Genomic DNA, 20,550 nt, shown 5'->3' on the forward strand with positions numbered 1-20,550 from the left:
ATTTCCGATTGATACAACTCAAGCTATTAATTTCGTCTGCTACTCAAAAGTCAAGAAATGAAATTTTCATCATTGTTAACAAATCCACCTGTATGCATTGATAATGAGGTAGGTGTATCAAAACTATAAAGATACATGTATACATGTTACAAAAAAAATTCTACAATCCTGACATAATGTATGGTTACTAGGTACACGGTTTACAATAAGTTGATAAAACTAAAGATATTAATTACAACTATGTAAATAAGAAAATACTTTTTGTCATGTATCGCCAGGTACTGTCTCTCAAACTTCCTGGATTATAAATTTTAATCATAATGTATACATACATTTTTTACTACATTCGGTAAGATCAAATCCTTTGCGGTCTGTACTCCAGGATTTATTCTTTAACTTATATCCGGTCAAGTATTGTATCACCTCATTTTTGCAATATTAGCAAGAAAGTGTAAGTGTGTATGAAATATAAGTTAATACAATCCTTTCGCAACAGAACTATGCTGGACCACAAAGGATGAATTTCATTAAAATCTTAGGCATGTTGCATAAACTATTATTTATAAGCTCCGGAAAAAGGACACCCTTCAGGAGTTAAAAACTATTATATTGATTCTGATTTTTCATAAAGTTTCAAAAGATCATTTTGTTCTTTTTTAATTACTATAAAAAAACATTTCTGGTTCTTACCATTTTCTCAAATTTTTCAGTAAAGTTTGTTTATAATGACTCTGTTACACATTGTATGTAATAGTTTATTGTATTTATTTTATTCTACTCTTGTAAAATTGATATGGATAAACCGTACAACCGTAATTGAAACCGATATATTTGCATTTCTCTAAATCATTTTAATTGTTAATTGTTTCTGAAACTTTTTCTCAATACCTAACATTTTGACCTAATATTTTTAAAATAAAATAACGTGTGCGTTACCATGTGGTAATATTCTTTCAAATAAGAAAAAAAATATATTTCTGGCAAATAATGTCGGTAAGGTTTGTTTAATTGCAAAAACAATATACAGTATACAAACTGATAGTTAAACGTTGAACTTGGAATTTTCGGTTCACTTTCACTTTTTTTCTACCAGTATAGTACGTGTGACTGAGAAATACTTTAATTGATGCTGACATGCACATATACTGTAATTCACGGTTTTTTTGTGAAGTTTTATCAGTTACAACATTAGCGTTAATAATGTTAATTATATAAATAAAGATCGAATAAGTTTACGTAAACAGTTCAATTCTTGACTGCACTGAAACACATTAATTGTGGTATTTCCAAAATATTCTGTCACATTATTGTATCCTTGAAACAGGTGTTTTTTTAGAAGTACATTTTAACAATTTACGTAGAGTAACGTGCATTCGAATCAAGGATGATACAATTCGTAATGGTGAAATAAACGTAACGAATAAATTCGTTTTTCATTTTGAAGCAGGTATATTTTGCTTTCTTTTTTCGTAAATCCTTCGATCTTATTTAAAGGATGCATAATAATAAATCTTCTAAATACAATGTGACATCATACAAAGTAAGCGGCAGATGTACTTCTTTTGTATATAATCTAATATGGTTTACATTTATTGATAATTTTACATGTCATATCACGGCGTATTGAATTATAATTTATGTACAAACGTGTTTCTGGCTGTGCAAAATTCATTACGTGAAAGCGAGAAACACCGAAATTTTACATTTTACTACCAAATGTATGGTAGTGCATGTCAAAATTCGAGTCAGAACTACTTCGCCGACAGAGAGGAAAAGAAGATGCAGAAAAAATTTTCCTGACGCTGCTTTAGAATGACTATCCCAGTCAATGAACCAGTCTCTCATCGTTATCGTTTCAGGCTTTTTGTTTGTCATTAGTTCCAACAACTGGCTCGACTGTAATTTCTTTTTGTTTCATTTTGCTTTCTCGCAAGAAGACAAACAATTTTTCAACGCTTCACGAGTAGTAAATTTGTTTCGTGACCCTTTTTTTTCCTATATGGACAGTTTTTTTTTTGCTCGGTTATCCTCTGATTCCAGGGGCACGTTTTTTGCGATATCGCATTACGATGTAATGTAGAACGTAATGTGTCTCTCCTAGACGATGCAAACACTATCGTACTCATTTTACGGTTACGCCGCTCTGTTGGATAGTTAATGTCGACCTGTAAGAAGTACGGTTTAATGCTGAAATTTTTGGGACAAGGGAATTGGAGATCAGGACGTTTTTTAGTCATGCAACAAATTTTGTACAGTTCCTAGTCCAACGAACGAAAAACAGCAAGTGAATTGAAACTAAATATACGTGAAATCGATACGCGACATTGACGAGAACAGAAAAAAGTAATTCGAGGAACTAAATTTTTTGCATGTGAAATAAAACACAATTTCTAACACGATATGTCAAAACGAAAATTGTAAAACAACCTACAAGTCGTACATCGTACAACGATTGAGAAAGTAAAGGGTTCGTAGAATACGTTAAGGTGTCTATCTAGTGTAAAAAGAGGAAACGATCCATTTCTTTCCGTGATCTGTAACACCGTTCGTGAAAATGTAAGTGGTCAAAGTTAGAATTTTTGTATCAGAGAGGAAGAGGTACGTTTTCATTAATAGTCGGGCATCAGAGAACTATTTTCTCGGACTGCGACGACGGCGACCATCCCTATTGTTTCTTTCCGCGCGTCTCATCTCTTCTAATCTGCGCGCGTGCTCCGCCATGTGTTGCCTTCTCATCTCTTCTTTAACGACTATCTAAAATGACAATAGGCGTCTAACTAATAGTGTCTAACTGACTGAAATTCCTTGAATTTTATAATTAAACTGTTCACATTAACAGATATTAAAAAAGGGAAAAAATAAATTTGTCTTCTATATTTGTAAACACAAAGTATAATGTATTTTATCATTAATATACCTGTTCATTTGTAAGTGGTAACCAATATATGCACGGTGTTGCTTTTGTCTTCCTAAAGAGATCATCTAAAAGTTTAGCTGGAGGTGGCTCGTCTTCTTTCTTTTTGAATTTACGAGCTGGAGCTGGTAGGTGTGCCTCCATTGCAGGACTTCGACTTCTCTGGCGTCTCTTTTTGTCGTGATCCTTCTTTTCGCGTTCCTTTTCCTTAATGTGCTGTTGGCCGTCTTCTTTACCGAGATCCCACTCTCGAACTACCATTACCTAACATTTAAAAAAAATTCGGTTATTGAAAAGACTGGGGGGACTTAACAATTAGATTTCTATGCACATTTAATTTTTATATATGTAAATTGCAAAGTATGATCACGTTGATATACCTTTGTATTTGTTCTTTCCTCGCGATTCCACTCCTGTTGCCACGAGTCGGATGATACAAGAGGTTCCGTTTTTCTTGGAATGGATTGATCTTTCGACAATTCCCGCGCCAATTCCATGTCGTCTTTGGTTGCATATTCGACTTGAAGCCTTTTTGGGTTTGAGACAGGCCAGGATATACCGTGCAGTGCTTGTCTCGTCTCAAATGCCTGATCCTCGTTAGAATACTGAAATAATACAATTAATGCTATTGTTTTTATTCTATTTCTCTGTTCCAGTTTGCAAAATTCCTGATACATACCAATTCTAGTGATACTGTATAAAAATTAGCTATATAGAATAGAATTATTTTAACATACCTCTACAAAACACTTGGACTTAATTCTATCCATCCAAAATCCATTCTCGACGATTGTTCCGGTACGCGACAGAAGTTCTTTAATTTGATTTAAAGTGAAAGGACGAACCAAGTTTTTAATTAAAAGGATATTTGTAGGCTTCGTAGCAGGTGGACTCGGAGATTTCACGTGTGGCGCTTCTTTTACGATTGATATCTTACGCCTCGCTGCTACACAAACAACAATTTAAATAAGAATTATTCAGAAGCGTTTATCACTTTAGACGTTTTAACGTTTTACAGTATAGAATTGCTTATCAATGTCTAAAAGTATTGACAAACCTATATGGTTATCTATTTTCGCATCTCCTTTTTTTGCTGCGCCATTCTTTTGCGTGATATTTTCATCACCAGATTTATTGTCGTTCACCCCTTCGCTAGAATTATGCCACTTTTCACCCACTCGATAACGATCTCTGTCCTCATCGTCGTCTTTTGAAAGACGAACCTCGTTTATCGATAATGGCCTTGCTCCCGGCACCAATACCTATTGCACATAATGTATGGTATAGAAAATGTTCTACTGAAATTGCATAAGTAAGTGAAAGCACATTTTTCTTTTTTGTGTGCTAGAAATGAATGAATTACTTTAAGAGAATCCGTAGAAATTGAAAACGAAGGTCCGGTATCGGTAGATAATGCAGTGCCCCACCGACGTTTCCTCGGAATATATTTTGAATCTTGTTCGGTATTATCGTGATTTTCCTTCAGAAACAGATTTTTATACTATAGCTTAAATTACGCACATGTGCATGACGAATCAAAATAATGGAAATTCCATTAAAAAAAAAAAAAAACAGAGGGACATAATAACGAACCTTGTTTGGCGCACTTGTTTCATTTATCAAGTTTACATCGCCATCATCTTTCTTCACATCATTCTTCTCCGTTAATATTCTCGAGGAACTGAAATAAAAATTTATAGCATTGTAGGAAAGAATTATCGATGAGCTTTTACAAACGGCTAATTTTATGCTTACAATGATCTTTTTAAATTTACTTTCACAGGTTTATAAGTCACTGACTGAGTTGTTGTTGATGCAGAATATTCTGATTTATCAGTTAGATTATCCAACTTTTGTTTGTTTCCTTCACTATGTTCTATTTCTATTTCCACATTATTTAATAATGAATTATTTCTTGCTTTTGGTGACTCAGAATTATCTTTTTGTTCGTGAGAGTCCTCTGTACTTATTTTCTCTTCTTGCATATATGTGTCGATTTCGAGATCGCGTTTAATAGGAGGTTCATCCTCAGAATCCGGTGTATCGGAATTAGATGAGTCTCGATATTTAGTTCGATGTTTTCTACGACTGACACATTGTATTCTGCTAGTTCTATTACCCTTAGTACGAATTTCATCGTTAGATTCGGACGATGAATTTACTTCACGAACTTTTCCTTTTTTATTATCCTCCTCCTCGCTACTTGTATCTCTTTGTATGTTTTCAACATTAGCATCTACTTTAAATGCTTCCATTGATTTTTCGCCAGCATCTTCCACAGACTTTTCTTCCTTTGGTATAACGTCTGTCTCCTTGGTTGAATGATCACCATTTGAACTAGGAGCCAATATGGTTGTACTACTCGGCTTAATGGGTTCACTATCAGCGTTTTCGTTGGAGAAATTTGCCTCATTTGATTCACCTTGCTGATCTATGTTTGGTTTATCGTCAGACAAGTTGGCTGAAGTGGTTTCAGGCAGGATCTCCTTGCTATCACTTACCTCTTCGTTGGAGTCCTGACCTGGGTATGAAGAGGAGGGATCGTTCGGCTGTTCAGTGCTACTTAGTGTTCTTGTACAAGAAACCAGTTGCTTGTCTGCCGAGTCAGCCTCCTCTGCAATTCCCTCACCACTTTCCTGCCACTTGTTCGATTTTTTCCTATTTAAAGAAGCATCAGATGATCCTTCTGATGTTGTATGTTGTCTAGATAACTTCAGTTTTTGTATTTCGCCTGGTGATGCGTCTGCTCTTGACACTTTCCAAACTGATCCAGTATTGTTGTCCTCTTCATCTTTTTGTAATGCACTCTTAGTTTCTATCTCGGTAGTTAATACCTTCTCGTTATTTTCTTCTGGTTGTTCCGCTTCCTTTTTCTGAAGGTGCACAGACTTCTTCTCTACTTCTTTATTGCTCACATTTTTTGGTACTTCCTCAACAGCCTCCTGTTCTGGGGACGTTGAAGGTGTTCGCTTTGCACGCCTTCGTGTTGATTTCCGGGGCACTCTTTCAACTTCTTTTTCTGGGGTCCCTGCTTTTGCTTTATTCCTTTCGCTCTTGCGTCTCATATCTGAAATATATAAAGCAAATGTATTACAAATTTTAAATCAGATGCATAACATTACACATCATGCTGCACAACATTATTCTTTTTATATATTTACATATATTGTTTGAAAACTACTAACATATAAGTACTTTTCAAACAAGTTAGGAATTAAATTTAAATTGTTTTACATTAATTCCTTCATATTTTTTATATTAATATATTTTTAACTTTTTAATTAATTTCTAAGTGTGCGCATGTACGTATACATCTCATTTTTATCTGTTACAGTCGCTTATGGTTATTTTAGTATGGCAAGGTATTATATAATTAAATCTATTGAAATTACTATACGTATACAACATATACATATAAGTGTTTTTGGCATCTTACACATAGATGTATGTCAACATTTGATGAAACTTTTTTTTCAATTAATAATGCTTCTTAATAAGGCAGATGTTGCAATAATCATTGCAACCTATACGATCATAGAAATAATTTCATTTATGGATTTTCATTTTTATTTCAAACGCTTTCTTATTTTCAATGTTATACCTGTACTAATATTCATATATGTCACATATAAGTGTATATGTAAGTTACATTATTAAAACATTAAATAAAACTATATTACGCTATACATATAGAACAAAGGGAAACGGTCTGTTTTCAGTTAGCTGGGCACGATAAAAAACCATTTATCTAAAACATTCAATGCGTACATTATACCTTTATACGTGATAATACTGTATACCTAATACTTAAAATAATTATTGTCTCTAAACGAGCAGGTCCAAAATAAAACGGTATAACACGTAGAATTAAAAATAGTGTAAACTGTAACAACTTGAACAATGATTGAATTAGTTCAGACTATTTATTAAATTATTGAGTTATTGAAAATACATGACAAATACTTCTCAGACTATACAGATAAAGGTACCAAATATATATATAATAAATAATAACCGATAGCATCGTGCGATAGGTAAAGAAGAAGAATCGTTTCGAGCAGCTAATTTTAGTAAATATTCAGTCAGAACTTTTGGAAGAATAACGAAATCATATTTGTGGTTACCCGAGAAACGCGCGGGCGTTCCACGGTCTAAAAGCGAGGCGAAGCTACTTACTTAACGAATGCGTTACGTTCCTTAGCTGAGAGTTCTCTAGGTATATCGCGTTTTCTCACAATTTTATTGACACATAAATATTGTGCGATAATTGAAACGACGTTTCTAATGACGCTTCTAACAATCGGTTCTACCACCGTACTCCATTGAACATGAACGTTTTACATTGTGCCAGATAGACTCGTGAGATCGAAATGCAGACCATCGGGGGGAGGGGATGTTCATTTAAAAAGTTTCTCGCTACGTAAGTTGACTGGAATATCGTTCGTAAACTTACTTTCTTTCGTGTGATAATTATCTCATATAGAAACGTGATTTAAGCGAGGCGCATTGTTTTCTATCATACGTTTGGTTTCTTATCTAGTAACTAATGCAAGTCGCCGGATAAATTACTGGTGAGGTTATACCGCTAATACTTTAATATTCAAATACACTCCTCTTGTACACTTCCTTCGTTTGAAAAACGACGATTATTCCATTTAGCTTTTTCCGTAGTTTATGGGTAATTTAGAATTGTAACTTAAATTTCTTTTTCACTTTGAACGTGCCTACTTTCAAAGATGAATCCCCTATATAATTTCTATTCACGTACTATCCGATTATCCTTTAAAGTATACGTAAATGAAACGATAACAGATGAATTATTATTTTAGACGAAACTTTTGCTTTCCCAATCTTATTTTCATCGCATAAACTTTATAATACAATTATGTCGGACAAAAAGCAGTTTCTATAAAACAATCTTTATATTGCAATACTTCAATAAATTATATATTAACCACACATCATGAATTCCTTATTTCCTAAAATAAGAGATTCTTGAGTTAAATTAGAAGTTTATATTATATGTAAAAAAAGTATATTGAAACACTGAATTTACAAAGTTTGTTGTTCCTAGACGAGGATATAATATAATTTGTAAATTGTGTTATACGTGCACGCAGTTGTCTAGGTTAAGTTTGTTTACATTTCATATATTACATATGCGTGTGTATAGAAAATATTTTCACAATAGTCTTTTGTTTTTCTTTCTACTAGGAACATTGTTCATTCAAGAGTAAACTATGGCATAAGTATTTGATTATGCAATGCGTTTTGTGCAAGGACATAGATGCAAATGAGGAACACAAAAAATGGCGGTAGCGTCTATACACATCGTGGAATTGTAAACACGATGACATCGGGTACATAATGACAAAGAGGAAGTACTTATTTAAATTGAAATTAAATTGCATCTAAATAACTATACAGCAGAAAAGTAAATAATCGTAATTTAAGTTTGCAACTTTGTTTACAAGTATTCCTAAATGTATTGAAAATAGATCACATTTTAAATGTATTAAATTTTTGTTACTAAAGCAATTACAAATTAACTGAAATAGTTAATTTTGAAATGTATATAAACATTTATAAAATTTCACTTTTTGCTTTCATTATTTTTATTAATATTTTGTTTCGCAATTTAATTTAGTGTGTTGCGGAACACTATCAATATTATTGCAAAGAGAGTCCTGTATTTCTTCTTGAGTCACAGTATCTTCAGACTTTAAATTTTTTTAACAAATAGGTAACGATATCGCTGCACAAAGTTAAACAAATTGATTCGTAAAAAGTTTAGTGGAAATATTATAGAAACTGATCGAGGAAGCTAAAGTAACACACAGTATAAAAAGGATCAACCTTGAAAATCAACAAGAATGTCGAAAAGTATATTATCAATCGTCTCGGAAAGTTTACATGCATCCGAGGCTGGAGTTCGTCTTCTTATCTCCATTTCACTTGGTAATTAAAATTTGTAAGCAAACATCGTGATCTTTTTTTCGGGATATTTTTGCATATACACTGTATTCGAAGTTGATAATTATATTTAATTATTATATATCAATATGCAATCTAAATCCATATGCGTGAGTCTTCACTAAATTATTGATTACTCACTTTAATTTATTTGCATTGATTAGTAAATTCAATTTAATACTTTATAGCAATGTTTAAATGTGTTAGTAAGGTTATGTATTTTATCGTTCTATCGTGACTGAAAATTATAACCACATTAATGGTTACAAAAATATTCCTTATAATATTCTAATAATTATAAATGTATTAAATTTTGCTACACTATAGTAATTAGATATTGAGTTATATATAATATCTATAGTTCTTATTAATCAGTCAGATTTTATTGCCAATTTTATATAGCAACGAGCGACGTTACAAGATCTTTTAAAATGAACCGTTAATATTAAAATTCGAATTTAAACTTTAACGTGTTATGTGTGTTTCAGTGTTTGTAAGAATAAAATTACTTGTTATTTACGTTTTGATTAGTAATCCTATTTTCCTTGTCCTATTGTGTCATATTTCTATTCCTCTTCTTAGTTCATACAAACTATCAAATTTTAATAAAAATTACGAAATTATTTATATATTTTTAGTTAATTTGCATGATTATAATACCAGTGTTGTGGAAATAATAAACATTTAAAGCGTTATTATTTTTATACTGATTAAGTATATTACGTGTACAATGAATTTTCCGTTCTATACTAGCGAAAAATATTTTTAAAAACTTTTATGATAATTTGCAAATAGTTAAGAAGATGAATTACGAATAATTAATGTTAATACATTTTTTAATCGATATAGCTAAATAAAGTATTGTTTAAAAATAGTTCGACATAAAATTCCAAATTAACGATGTAATAACTGAAATTTCAGGATTGCCCATCGCCTTACTTCACAAATATACTTTGTACCAAAAAAGTCCGATTCATCAACATGTATTTTTTATCGTCTGTGGTATACTTATTTGTATATGGAACTATGGTAATTATTTTTTTTTTTAGAAAAATTATTTAATTTCTTGCGTAAATCTTTATACTCTTCTGTGTTACTTTTCTTTCATTCTATTAGAAATTACTAAAATATGAGATTTTTAAAATATTTAAGAATTTCTTTCAACTTACACTTTATGGACCAAAGTTCACTACATTATTCGACAATAATTAAACGAGCCTTTATTTTCCACTTTCTATTAAAAAAAAATTCTCAAACTATGTAATAGGTTTTCAAGAAATTATAATTGACGATGGGAAATATTTACAGGGATTAATACATTTCACTCAATAACAGCAGTGCTTGTTACTTACGGTATCTTAAAATGTTTTGGCGGTACTACCTTGTCGGTCTTTCTTACCTTCGTCATCAATATGACATATCTTATGTGTGGTAAGAATATATTATCTGTATTATCTACATATTATCTCTCATATGATTTTTATGAAATTTCTGACAAATTGTTAAGGAAAACTGTAAATATCCATTTTAAGCAAGAAATAAATTTGCAAATTATTAATACCATCGAGACCTTAGTACAATATTGGCATAGAATGGCGCAATGTCCGTGAGGTCCGTATAACTGTAGAACATATGTATGTATATCGATTATTTTCTATTTAGAGGCAAGTGAGGAAAATCATTATCAAAACTTTACGTATCTATTATTATTGATATGGCTTTTCAAGAACATTTTACGAGTTATACTAAAAGGAAAAAAAGAAAAAAATTGTTTCCTTGTATGTCCTAGAATTAAATATTGAAATTCTATGAAAATATTGTGTATTGTATTGTATAATACACTCGATAGGCTGTATTGTAACAAGTATCGTAAATTATAAAGTAATACTTGATTTTATTGTTAACAGGATATTACGTGACAAGTACTTCTGATTACGATATAAAATGGACCATGCCGCAGTGCGTATTAACTCTTCGATTAATCGGACTAGCGTTCAATATTCTTGACGGGCAACAACCCCTGGTAAGTTCAGTAAGAACGAGTAATATAAATGTTTAAGTTAGTTTAAATAAATAGAAAAACAAATCGAACCAGTGGCGGCTCGCGTATGGGTACCGTTCAACTACACATCCCCTATTTTCACCCGATATTATCGAGAACATTTAATATAATGAGTTTTTTTTTCGTTAATTCTTTCTTTATACTTGTACAATATACAATCCTTACGCTTAATGTCAGTAGCCATTCCCCAGTTCATGAAAAAGATATAAAACCTTTGTAAGGAACTATACGCTTCACAGTTCCAACGGCATGGTGTTTGGCTGTGTGCGCATGCGTAAATAGGAAGCTGCGTACGACGCTGCGAGGAAGAAAAAGAGAGCACTGTCGCTCCCGCAGTGCATATTCCGACTTGGTGGTGGAAGGTAAAGTCTTTTGTTAAAAATTTTCCAGGGCAGCAACCCCATTCATTTTAACTACGAGCCGCCACTGAATCAAACTAAAATCAACATATCAATTAAATGTAACAAATAGGAAGAGCATGAGTAAGAATCAGGACCTATTTCTGTTTGAAAAGAAGAGATGTTAATTATAACGAAGTTCAATTGTTTCAGGAGAAATTGTCTGCATCGCACAAGCAAGTAATGTTAAAAAAGAAACCAACTTTTTTGGAGATCTTAGCATTTTCCTATTTTCCTGGATCATTTCTAGTTGGGCCGCAATTTAGTATGAAACGATATTTGGACTATGTGCAAGGACAATATATAAAGGATAATACAAATGTTGTAAGTTATTAAAAATATTTGTTAAGAATTGTATATGCAAATAATTGTTACTTTTTGTATTTCCAGAAATTTAGTGGAAATCGTGTGGCTGCATCAAGTGATTCTTTGGTTCCTGGTGTATCTCGAATGCTTATCGGATTTGTATACCTGGCGATTTACCAATTAACCATTTTGTACATTCCAGATCGATACATGTTAAGTAGAGAGTTCCAGCAGCACAACTTGCTAGTGCGTCTTCTTTTGATTGGTGTTTGGGGCCATTTCAATCTTTATAAATATATCGCTTGCTGGTTGCTGGCTGAAGGGGTAAGGAAAATATATATCAGAATTGGATTTCTGAATATGAACTTTTAAGCTTGTTTTTGTCTTTCTTTTTGCGTTTTTCACCTTTCTTATTATAAATATGAGAGTAAAAGTTAATTTTAATTTAGGTTTGCACAGTATTTGGTTTAACTTACAATGGAAAAGATGAAAAGGGTCAACCTCTTTGGAATGGTTGTGAAAATGTTAAGTTGCGACAGTTTGAAACGGCAACTAAATTTAATGACTATATTATGTCATTTAATATAAACACCAATACTTGGAGCGCGGAATATATTTATAAGAGGTTGAAATTTTTGGGTTCTAAATTATACAGTCAATTTTTTACACTACTTTTTTTGGCAACATGGCATGGATTTCATTCAGGATATTATGCTTGCTTCTTCCTTGAATTTATTATCATGTACATGGAAAAAGATGTGAGTCCAAATTTCTTTTTCTTTATTGATGCAGATGATAATAAAGTAATCACAAATTATTTAAGACCATTCAAATACAATCAATTCATATAACTAGATATTCATTTTTTCAGATAACTCAAATATTAGAGAAGCATAAAAAATTACTGAAGCTGCTGGAAAATCATCCTCTGCTTCAATTTCTTTGCAGGACCTTTTTAAAAATCTATACCTTTACTTTCATGGGCTACAGTCTTATCCCTTTCATTCTTTTATCATATCCTCGTTATCATCAGCTTTATTCTTCCGTTTACTACTGTGGCCATATGATATATCTATCTTACCCCTTCGTTTCTATACTACTCAAGAAGTTTCTCTTTAAGAAAAACACCTCAAGAAGCTCGAATAGTAATGCAACGACTAATATCAAAGAGGAATAAATAGGGGAATATTCGGTGATATTATAGGTTTAAAATAGTAAAAAATAACTCTGTTGTGTTTCAAATTTGAAGTAAGATTGTAAATGTTTGTGAATGGTGGAGGGCATTGCAATTAGTGCAGTAAAAATAGAATGGTGTCTAAGCTCAAAAATTGTAGAATTGTGAGCACTTTGGAGCACACCAGTCTTGTTTGCAACAAGTTGACAGATCTTTTTTATTCTTTATAAAGTACAGATACAAAAATTTGATATAACTTCTAGAACAGTGAGTCTTAATTTTTTTAACATTCTGCAACATTATACAAGGTACAAATTTTGTCTACTTTTTTGAGGCATAGTAAACTTAATATATATAGCGTCATTTCTGAAGAAATAACATATATTTTATATGTAAGATGTCCATAAAAATTTTATTTATAAAATCATGCTTTACAGAAGAGGGCTTCCAAAAATTCATCATCTCCAAATTATCACTCAAGAACCTTCTTAGAATGAAAATACAATTAAGGTAAAGAAACATATTTATGCATACAATTATGTATACTTACCGATACGTTTGAAAAGAACACTTTCTGATTGGTATGCTATGTTACATATTTAAGATTAAAAACATAGTGTGCAAACAAATATCATAAATATGGTATTTGATATAGATGGCTGTTAAATTTAAAAAAAAATATCATTTTCTCTGGTTAACAAACAGGATTAACATTTTAATGATAATCCTGTAGTAATTGCAGTAGTATTGAAAATTAATGAAGATTTGATAAATGATTCATTTTTTATAAAACTTTTGCATATGCTGAAATTTTTACATGCTCAAATAATTTAATATATATAATATTATATATATATATATTTTTTTCTTTTTTTTTGTGTTTATAAAAGAATTGACAAATCTTAGATCATGTAGTATTGTTAAAAGACTTTATCTAAAAATGTTTATTCTATTTCACAAATTCATTTATTTGTCGACAGCGTACGTTGTCGAATGAGTATTCTTTCATATCATTACCGAAACTAATATCTGTAATATAAAAATGAATATTTTATGCGTTATAGCAGAGTAGAACATCGATTGTCAAAAACTATAATACTAAGGCTTAAGGAAATGTTAATAATTTTGTAACAACTTATGACGAGCTTTAAAAAAAAAGTAGATAAACTTATCACTTACTCCAATTAATTACAAAGAAAGTGTACAATTAGATAAATACTTAAACTTCTTTGTATAAAAAACAAAACAAAATATTTAAGTAATAATTTTAGAATCTCTAAATTTATGAACTATTTTTATAGAAACTTAATATACAAGCGAATTTTTTGTTACATTTTAAATGTTTTGTAAGTTAAATTTTTTTGTATAAGTTTTTGCAACTGAGATGCTATATCGTTAACTATAAATTTATAGTGTTGCTATACAAATATATATGTATATAAATAAATTGTGTTATACAAATACATTGAGCTTTTTACCGCATCTTAATACTTTATTGTTCTGGCTACTAAGATATATATTAAGACATGTATGTACAATATATGGAATCAGTATGATCTCATTTTACATTCAAATTTAAAAATGGAATCGCACTCGCGCGCATGCGCGTGCACGTGTATGTGTGTGCGTGTGTTTACCATACTTATTAGATGGAAACAAAATTAAACAAAGATTTTTACAAAAGTACAAATAATTTTATTAAAATATACATATACATCTGTTCTATATAATTATCTCCATTTTTGTGAATCAAAAAACATCCTAAACTCATCTATACATGCATTCAATTGTTCTACATTTGATAATACTCTATGACCAATCCTAAATAGTTTTCCTAGTTAATTAATTACATTTGCACGGAAAACATTTTCAATTGTACAGCTAATTTCTTGATGTAACGCATAACTTTTATACAACTAAAAGAAACAAATGGTATTAACAGATTTCTTTGTCATCAATCATCTACAACGTAGGCATTTATAATAATAAATAGAAATATTGTCTTACGAAAATTCCTGCAATGGAAATCATATCAGGTGAACATTCTTGTTTAGTAGTAAAGTCTTTCTGAATCAAAAGATTCATATGTTCTGAGTATTCGAGTCGTAGGAAACATTAATACTTGCAATAAGATTACTTAATAGGGTCCACCAGAACTCGATGGTGGAGCACCATAGTTATCCGAAGGTGGTGATTGCTGTGGTGGTCCGTATTCTGCATTTTGTGCTTCTTTCTGGAATATTAAGAATATCGTAAGAGAGGATGAGTAAATAAAAATACTATCTTTCTTATATTTTTTAGATCAGTGTAATAAAACATATATGCAAGTATTTTTATCTAACTTGAATGAATAATCTTAGTACCAACAGACAATATATAAACAATCGCTTACCTGCGTCTTGTATCGTATAAAGTAGACTTCTGGTTTGCTAGGTTGCGTTGGTGCTTGAGTAGGTAACACCACTTCTGGCGCCTCTTCTGGTTTCTTTACCAACACGTAAATCAACGTTTTCTCTTCGTCCTGCGGTGGTAATGGCGGCAGCGCTGGTGCTGTGGGCGTCGGTGGTGTGGGTGCCTTTATGAATACGATCTTGTAGTGCTTTTGCGCTGGTGCAGCGGGTGGTATGTATTTAGGTGGTTTGTATTCCGGTGCTTCTGGCGGTGGCACATGGACGTAAACATGTTTATGTACGATAGGTTGCTGTTGGGGTGGCCCATACCGATCCGGGACCGATGGTGGACCATAGCTACCCGATCCGCTTGGTAATCCACCGCCACTCGATGGAGGGAAGTAGGAGTTTGAGGGTGGTTCCGGTGCTGGTTTCGAGTACACTGTCGTTGAAGCTACCAATAGTAGCGTGGTCTATAAAAAAGTGTTTAGTTTAACCGAAAATGATTTGCAACGAAAGAGAAGGATACAAAGTAGTATAAGCGGCAGGACATGTGCATACATATGAGATATTGCAATGGTTTAGCTTATAAATTTTCATGCAGTCAAGTCACAACGATAACGCTTGTAGAAAATATCCGAAAATTTGTTACGTTATTCACTGGTAGGTTTTCTCAATAATTGTTTAATATTTTTATTGGACATTTATAATAAGTATGTTTAATTATATGTTGAAAGAAGCCAGATGCATGGTATGTAATTATAATTAGCGTAATCGACTTGATTAAAGAGCACAGTTATCGGATGAATGTTTAATTGTGTTCTCTCTTTAGGATACATTAGATGCGCGTTGACATAGTTTCGAACCTGTTTTAAACGCATCAAACACACCTTACGATTGTTACAATACTTTTGTATTCACTCTCAGTTTTGGATGCAATGTAACAACGTTTACACGGATTGCCAATCTCCATGGTTTGACGTAATCTTCTAGATTTCTTTGCGAAATATGTGTAAGTATATGTAAAACTTTGTGGCACCAGAACGAGAGACGTTCGATCTAATGAATCAAAGTTAAATGTAATAAAACAAATGAATGCTATTACTTGCAATTTAATCCGTTCGTTTGAGATAATTGATTCGTTTCTTTTAAATATCAACCTTAGCCATTTTCCGTTTAAAAACAATTAACACTGATTTTTTTAGAACGAGAGGAGAGAAAATAGAATTGACACAATGACGCCGTAATTAAGATACCGCGCTAATTATTTCCAGTGACGAGATCTGACAAAAATAAGTAGCACCTTTTACTTTTACTTTCGGCTGTTGGCTTTCCCTTACGATGGCGAGGATCGCAACAAGTGAACACCGACCTTAAATCGGGTCCAGCAGGAATTCAGATAAATGGAATTCTGCTGTATTTTTTCTGCAATTGTAACTACAAGTAAATACGATTACAGACAAGGAAGTGATAAAGATTAAGAGAAAAGGAAAGCCTCACGGTTAACGCAATTGCCGTGTCAAGGCGCGGACCTCAGCAGGAAGTAACACGAATAGTCCTGTCGTCGGCTAAGATAATGAAACGGTCGTTGAGTACTAGCTGAATACGTTTATGTCGTTTAAAATCCGACGTGATTGCCGGTTCGCGCAGTTCTTTTTAATTCTTTTGTATATTGCAGGAAAGAGATGCCGATTGCATAAGCGTTACAATTTAACATGGTAGAGAATTGATTGCGAAATGGTCGTTCATTGCATTTCCAGCACGTACTTACACCATAAGTATGTTTTCATACAGGCTGACCATGAATCAGTACATATAGCCTCATGCACCTAGAATACGCGATCAACTTTCTTCGTGAAAACAATTCGGCTACTTTCGAACGGACGCTTTACATGCATGCAATTTGACATTGTTGAACTCCTCTTTCTGATGGATGTATCACTGATTGGAACAAATTGAAAGGGTATTCGTCTGATTGTTTATTGCTTACTCTTAATTATTTCTAGAATCACGATACGTGCCGTACTGTATGTAATTATGAGTAGAAAAAACGTTCTACTGAATAATTGAGATAGCAATTAAGATGGAATACTTTGATTGTAAGAAGTTGGGCATTTAATGTTCTTTTCGTAATTTAATACTTTCTATCTTTCATATCTATGTCTGCTTGAATGCGATAAGCGATAAGAGATCAGTTCCTGTAACAAGTAATCACAATTGCAATTTTTTTTTAATACCGTTACATCGAGTATTTAAAATGCAACATTACATTTGGGAACGCGTTATAATCAATACAGTTCTTTGGAAGAAATTTCTTGACACTAAATTAATTTTACCAAGCGTTAATTGCGCCAAGCATTAATCAAGGATTATCATAACTGCTATATTTTTTTATTCAATTTCCTTTGAATTCTTAAACACAAGCAACTGCAATACTTTTTCATATGACATACAGCTTATCGAACAGCTCATTTAATGAATTTTAAACTGATTAAATTATAAAATGGTGAAAACTGAAAGTTAAATAATCAATTTATAACTTTGTTTCAGTATTAAGTCTATCATTACATCGCAACGCTGAAAGATATTAAAATGTTATGTGCAATTTGTAAATCATTGATAATTAATGGATTATTGGAAGATAAAGTCACAGTATGCATAAGACATTGGGAACCACCAACGAATTCCAGGAGAAGTCAAGTCACGAAGGCAGATCACGGAGTACAAGATTGCTGATTCTGGAAAAATGACATGCATCGAACTGCAAGGAGCCGTTAAATGTTCTGCATGTCTCACCAGACCTTGCAGAACAAGTATTTGGAGATTGTCCGAATTCGGACAAGTACTTTCACCGTATTCACCGTACTTTTCCGATATCGAAACGCTGAATTCTCACGTTTCAAGATTATTATTGTTTTATATGAAAGGAAACTTTAGTAATTAATAATTATAGTAATATCGCGTGAGAATCACTTACAGATTTACGTTTCATTTTTAGGATCATTTTCTTCTTTCAATGGAAAGAAGTTTTCAGAGAAGAAGAATAAGAGTAAATATTCAGTTAAAACAAAACCAGGATCATACCAGGATCAATTTAAATTTTAATTACTTGCACTATTTAGTCGCATATAATTATTTATATCGCATATTACCATTTAGAATAGTTAGCAACTACTGATTGCATTAATGAATTAATGCATATGGAATTTAGAATTATTAACTATCATTACTACATGAGTCTACTACATTAAAACGCAAAGTCCAGCTTAATTAAAATATGAAGAGTAAAATTGTATCGAAAAATAATTTTATATCGTTTGAAAATTATTCTACGTATTATACTCTAACTGATGGGGTTATTCTAAAATACTATCAGAACACTTAAGGATTAATTGACGAAAAGGTGCAAATTGAAGTTGGATTTTGTGTTAATAACATGGTATAAAAAATAATGGTAGTAACATATAGGGACTAATTGAACAATAACATAGATAAGAGGAAAATCATATAAGGTTATTATGATCTGACCAATGTAATTATGGGCTAATTAAGAACCGTAAAAAATTAATCAGTATCCAATCTAAAGGAATAGTTATATCGTACGGATCAGGAGGAAAAGACAACAGAGGCGAAGGAAAGTGCACGACAAAGGAATCCAACAACTCAACTCACCAGTAGGACCAACATCGTTGAATTTTTGCGGTAATCGAGAGGATACGAGGCCGAAATGTGGACGTCGTAAAGGAGAACGTCTTTCACTGACGATCTTTCACAGTTGTGTCGGCCGGATCGACACATTCGGACTTTTATACGGGTTCGAAGAGGGGAAAAGGAACATCCTCGATCCTCTTTCTTCATTCGTTCGATCACCGATCGGACGATCTTCGTTCACTGGACTACGTAACCCTGATCTTATTACGGATAAACGGCGTCCCCAGTTTTCATTTCGTCTAGAATGGATCGCGGAGGCGAAACTTGTGCACCGGGAAATTTTGCGGGATCGGAAGCGGGAACAAAGGGTCTTCTTTTATTTATAGCGTATTTTAATTTAATTACTTTCGCGTGCGTTTAGATATTATCGAGAGTCACGGAGATGCTTGAGAACCGATCAGCAATTCGTGAAACGAATCCTATTTTGTTGCTCTTTTGATTGTCTATACTTGAATCTTAATTCTCGAATATCAATATAAAAATGAAACTTACAGAATTGTTCTACGTACATGGGTATCATTTATGTCGATTTTAGTAAAAATTCATCGTCTACGAGGGAGACTAACGACATTAGTTATATATTCTTGTTGTGTACTGAATTAATGAGAACAAAGCGGATTAACTTCAGATTAATTGATGAGAATCAAAAAATAACAACTCGAGCAAAATGTATATACATATATAGATTGTAACGCATCATTGGATCTATAATAAGAATTAATTAGCATTTCTGTTAAACTTAGCTCGGCTGTTGGAATATTAATAACTTATATACATGTTTATACATGGTATACGAGGCAAACTCAGAGACAGCAAAGATCGTATTCGAATCGAAATTCAGGTACAATCGTTCCGATCGTAAATTATTCAAATTTGGAACCGGTGAACAATACTTGGAGGGCATAAAAAGACGAAAATGTTTTGTAACCTCTTCTCTCTTTTTACCTGATTATTATAATTAAAATTTAATTTAATTCTTTTTCTGTTTTATTACAGGCAACGAAGATATGGTAATGTAATGTCGTCATTCTTCGATCCCTTAATTTAATCAGGAATGAAACAAGGAAAAATTGAGACTATGAAGGAAAGTTTGAAGGGAGATGCGAAATGGCACGTTGTGTTCAAACGCCGACGAAGCAACGCGGCGTTACATCAAAGAAAAGTAAACGTATTTCGTATCGCAGCGGATCCGATTTCCGAGATTACAAGCAACCCTGATTACATCAAAGCACGTTAGGCAAACGGACACGGATGCGCAACGCCGTACGGCACGTATTGTACCTTAATCGCGTGCCACTCGGGAAGAGATTTCGTCGATTTCATGAGTCACGGATACACGAGGACAAGAGGTTACTCTCGAGGACACTCTCGACCGTCGTATCGACGGTCTGAATCCGACGAGGTTGCGGGAGAACGTCCTTGATATCGGCCTAAATTCCTGCGGACGCATTCGGGTATTTTCTACGTAACGTAATTCCAGAGGCAAGAGCAAGCCAGAGGTGGTGTAGCGGTGGGCGAAATGAAGACGAGCGAAAGTGTACCCGGTATGGTGGCCCTCACGGTGAAAGTCAAACTAATTACGAGACGGGCACAGGCACGTAAGCTGCCCAGAGAGTTAGTGT

At 32.8% G+C, this 20,550-nt stretch overlaps 3 protein-coding genes and 1 long non-coding RNA gene across 6 annotated transcripts; 2 read left to right on the forward strand and 2 right to left on the reverse strand.

The window, feature by feature from the left end:
• Nucleotides 1-1,429: 1,429 nt before the first annotated feature.
• Nucleotides 1,430-7,293, reverse strand: Acn (apoptotic chromatin condensation inducer acinus). 3 transcript variants are annotated; one of them, XM_076893679.1, is made up of 10 exons: nt 7,091-7,293; nt 4,670-5,981; nt 4,508-4,595; nt 4,278-4,394; nt 3,972-4,176; nt 3,652-3,860; nt 3,295-3,519; nt 2,918-3,178; nt 2,603-2,754; nt 1,430-2,165 (listed from the first exon to the last, which is right to left on the reverse strand). In XM_076893679.1, the coding sequence occupies exons 2-9, from the start codon at nt 5,977-5,979 to the stop codon at nt 2,632-2,634; spliced, it is 2,538 nt and encodes an 845-aa protein (XP_076749794.1). In that variant the 5' UTR covers nt 5,980-5,981; nt 7,091-7,293; the 3' UTR covers nt 1,430-2,165; nt 2,603-2,631. The 3 variants fall into 3 exon arrangements, with proteins under 3 accessions (XP_076749794.1, XP_076749795.1, XP_076749793.1); XM_076893680.1 differs by lacking the exon at nt 1,430-2,165 and having other exon boundaries at nt 2,402-2,754; nt 3,652-3,857; XM_076893678.1 differs by lacking the exon at nt 1,430-2,165 and having other exon boundaries at nt 2,402-2,754.
• Nucleotides 7,294-8,629: 1,336 nt separating this feature from the next.
• Nucleotides 8,630-13,127, forward strand: Nes (lysophosphatidylcholine acyltransferase 3 protein nessy). Its single transcript, XM_076893682.1, has 8 exons — nt 8,630-8,872; nt 9,809-9,916; nt 10,196-10,318; nt 10,795-10,910; nt 11,501-11,671; nt 11,738-11,977; nt 12,103-12,411; nt 12,525-13,127. Exons 1-8 carry the CDS (start codon nt 8,788-8,790, stop codon nt 12,828-12,830), a joined length of 1,458 nt encoding a protein of 485 aa, XP_076749797.1. The 5' UTR covers nt 8,630-8,787; the 3' UTR covers nt 12,831-13,127.
• A 1,652-nt stretch (nt 13,128-14,779) lies between these two features.
• LOC143422776 (uncharacterized) lies at nt 14,780-19,083 on the reverse strand. Its single transcript, XM_076893685.1, has 3 exons — nt 18,890-19,083; nt 15,220-15,690; nt 14,780-15,060 (listed from the first exon to the last, which is right to left on the reverse strand). Exons 1-3 carry the CDS (start codon nt 19,073-19,075, stop codon nt 14,965-14,967), a joined length of 753 nt encoding a protein of 250 aa, XP_076749800.1. The 5' UTR covers nt 19,076-19,083; the 3' UTR covers nt 14,780-14,964.
• Nucleotides 17,873-18,445, forward strand: LOC143423142 (uncharacterized). Its single transcript, XR_013101793.1, has 2 exons — nt 17,873-18,059; nt 18,216-18,445. It is a non-coding gene; the product is annotated as an uncharacterized LOC143423142 (long non-coding RNA).
• Nucleotides 19,084-20,550: the final 1,467 nt, after the last annotated feature.

The sequence above is a fragment of the Xylocopa sonorina genome, chromosome 4, assembly GCF_050948175.1.
Source record: "Xylocopa sonorina isolate GNS202 chromosome 4, iyXylSono1_principal, whole genome shotgun sequence".
NCBI classification, from domain to species: Eukaryota; Metazoa; Arthropoda; class Insecta; order Hymenoptera; family Apidae; genus Xylocopa; species Xylocopa sonorina.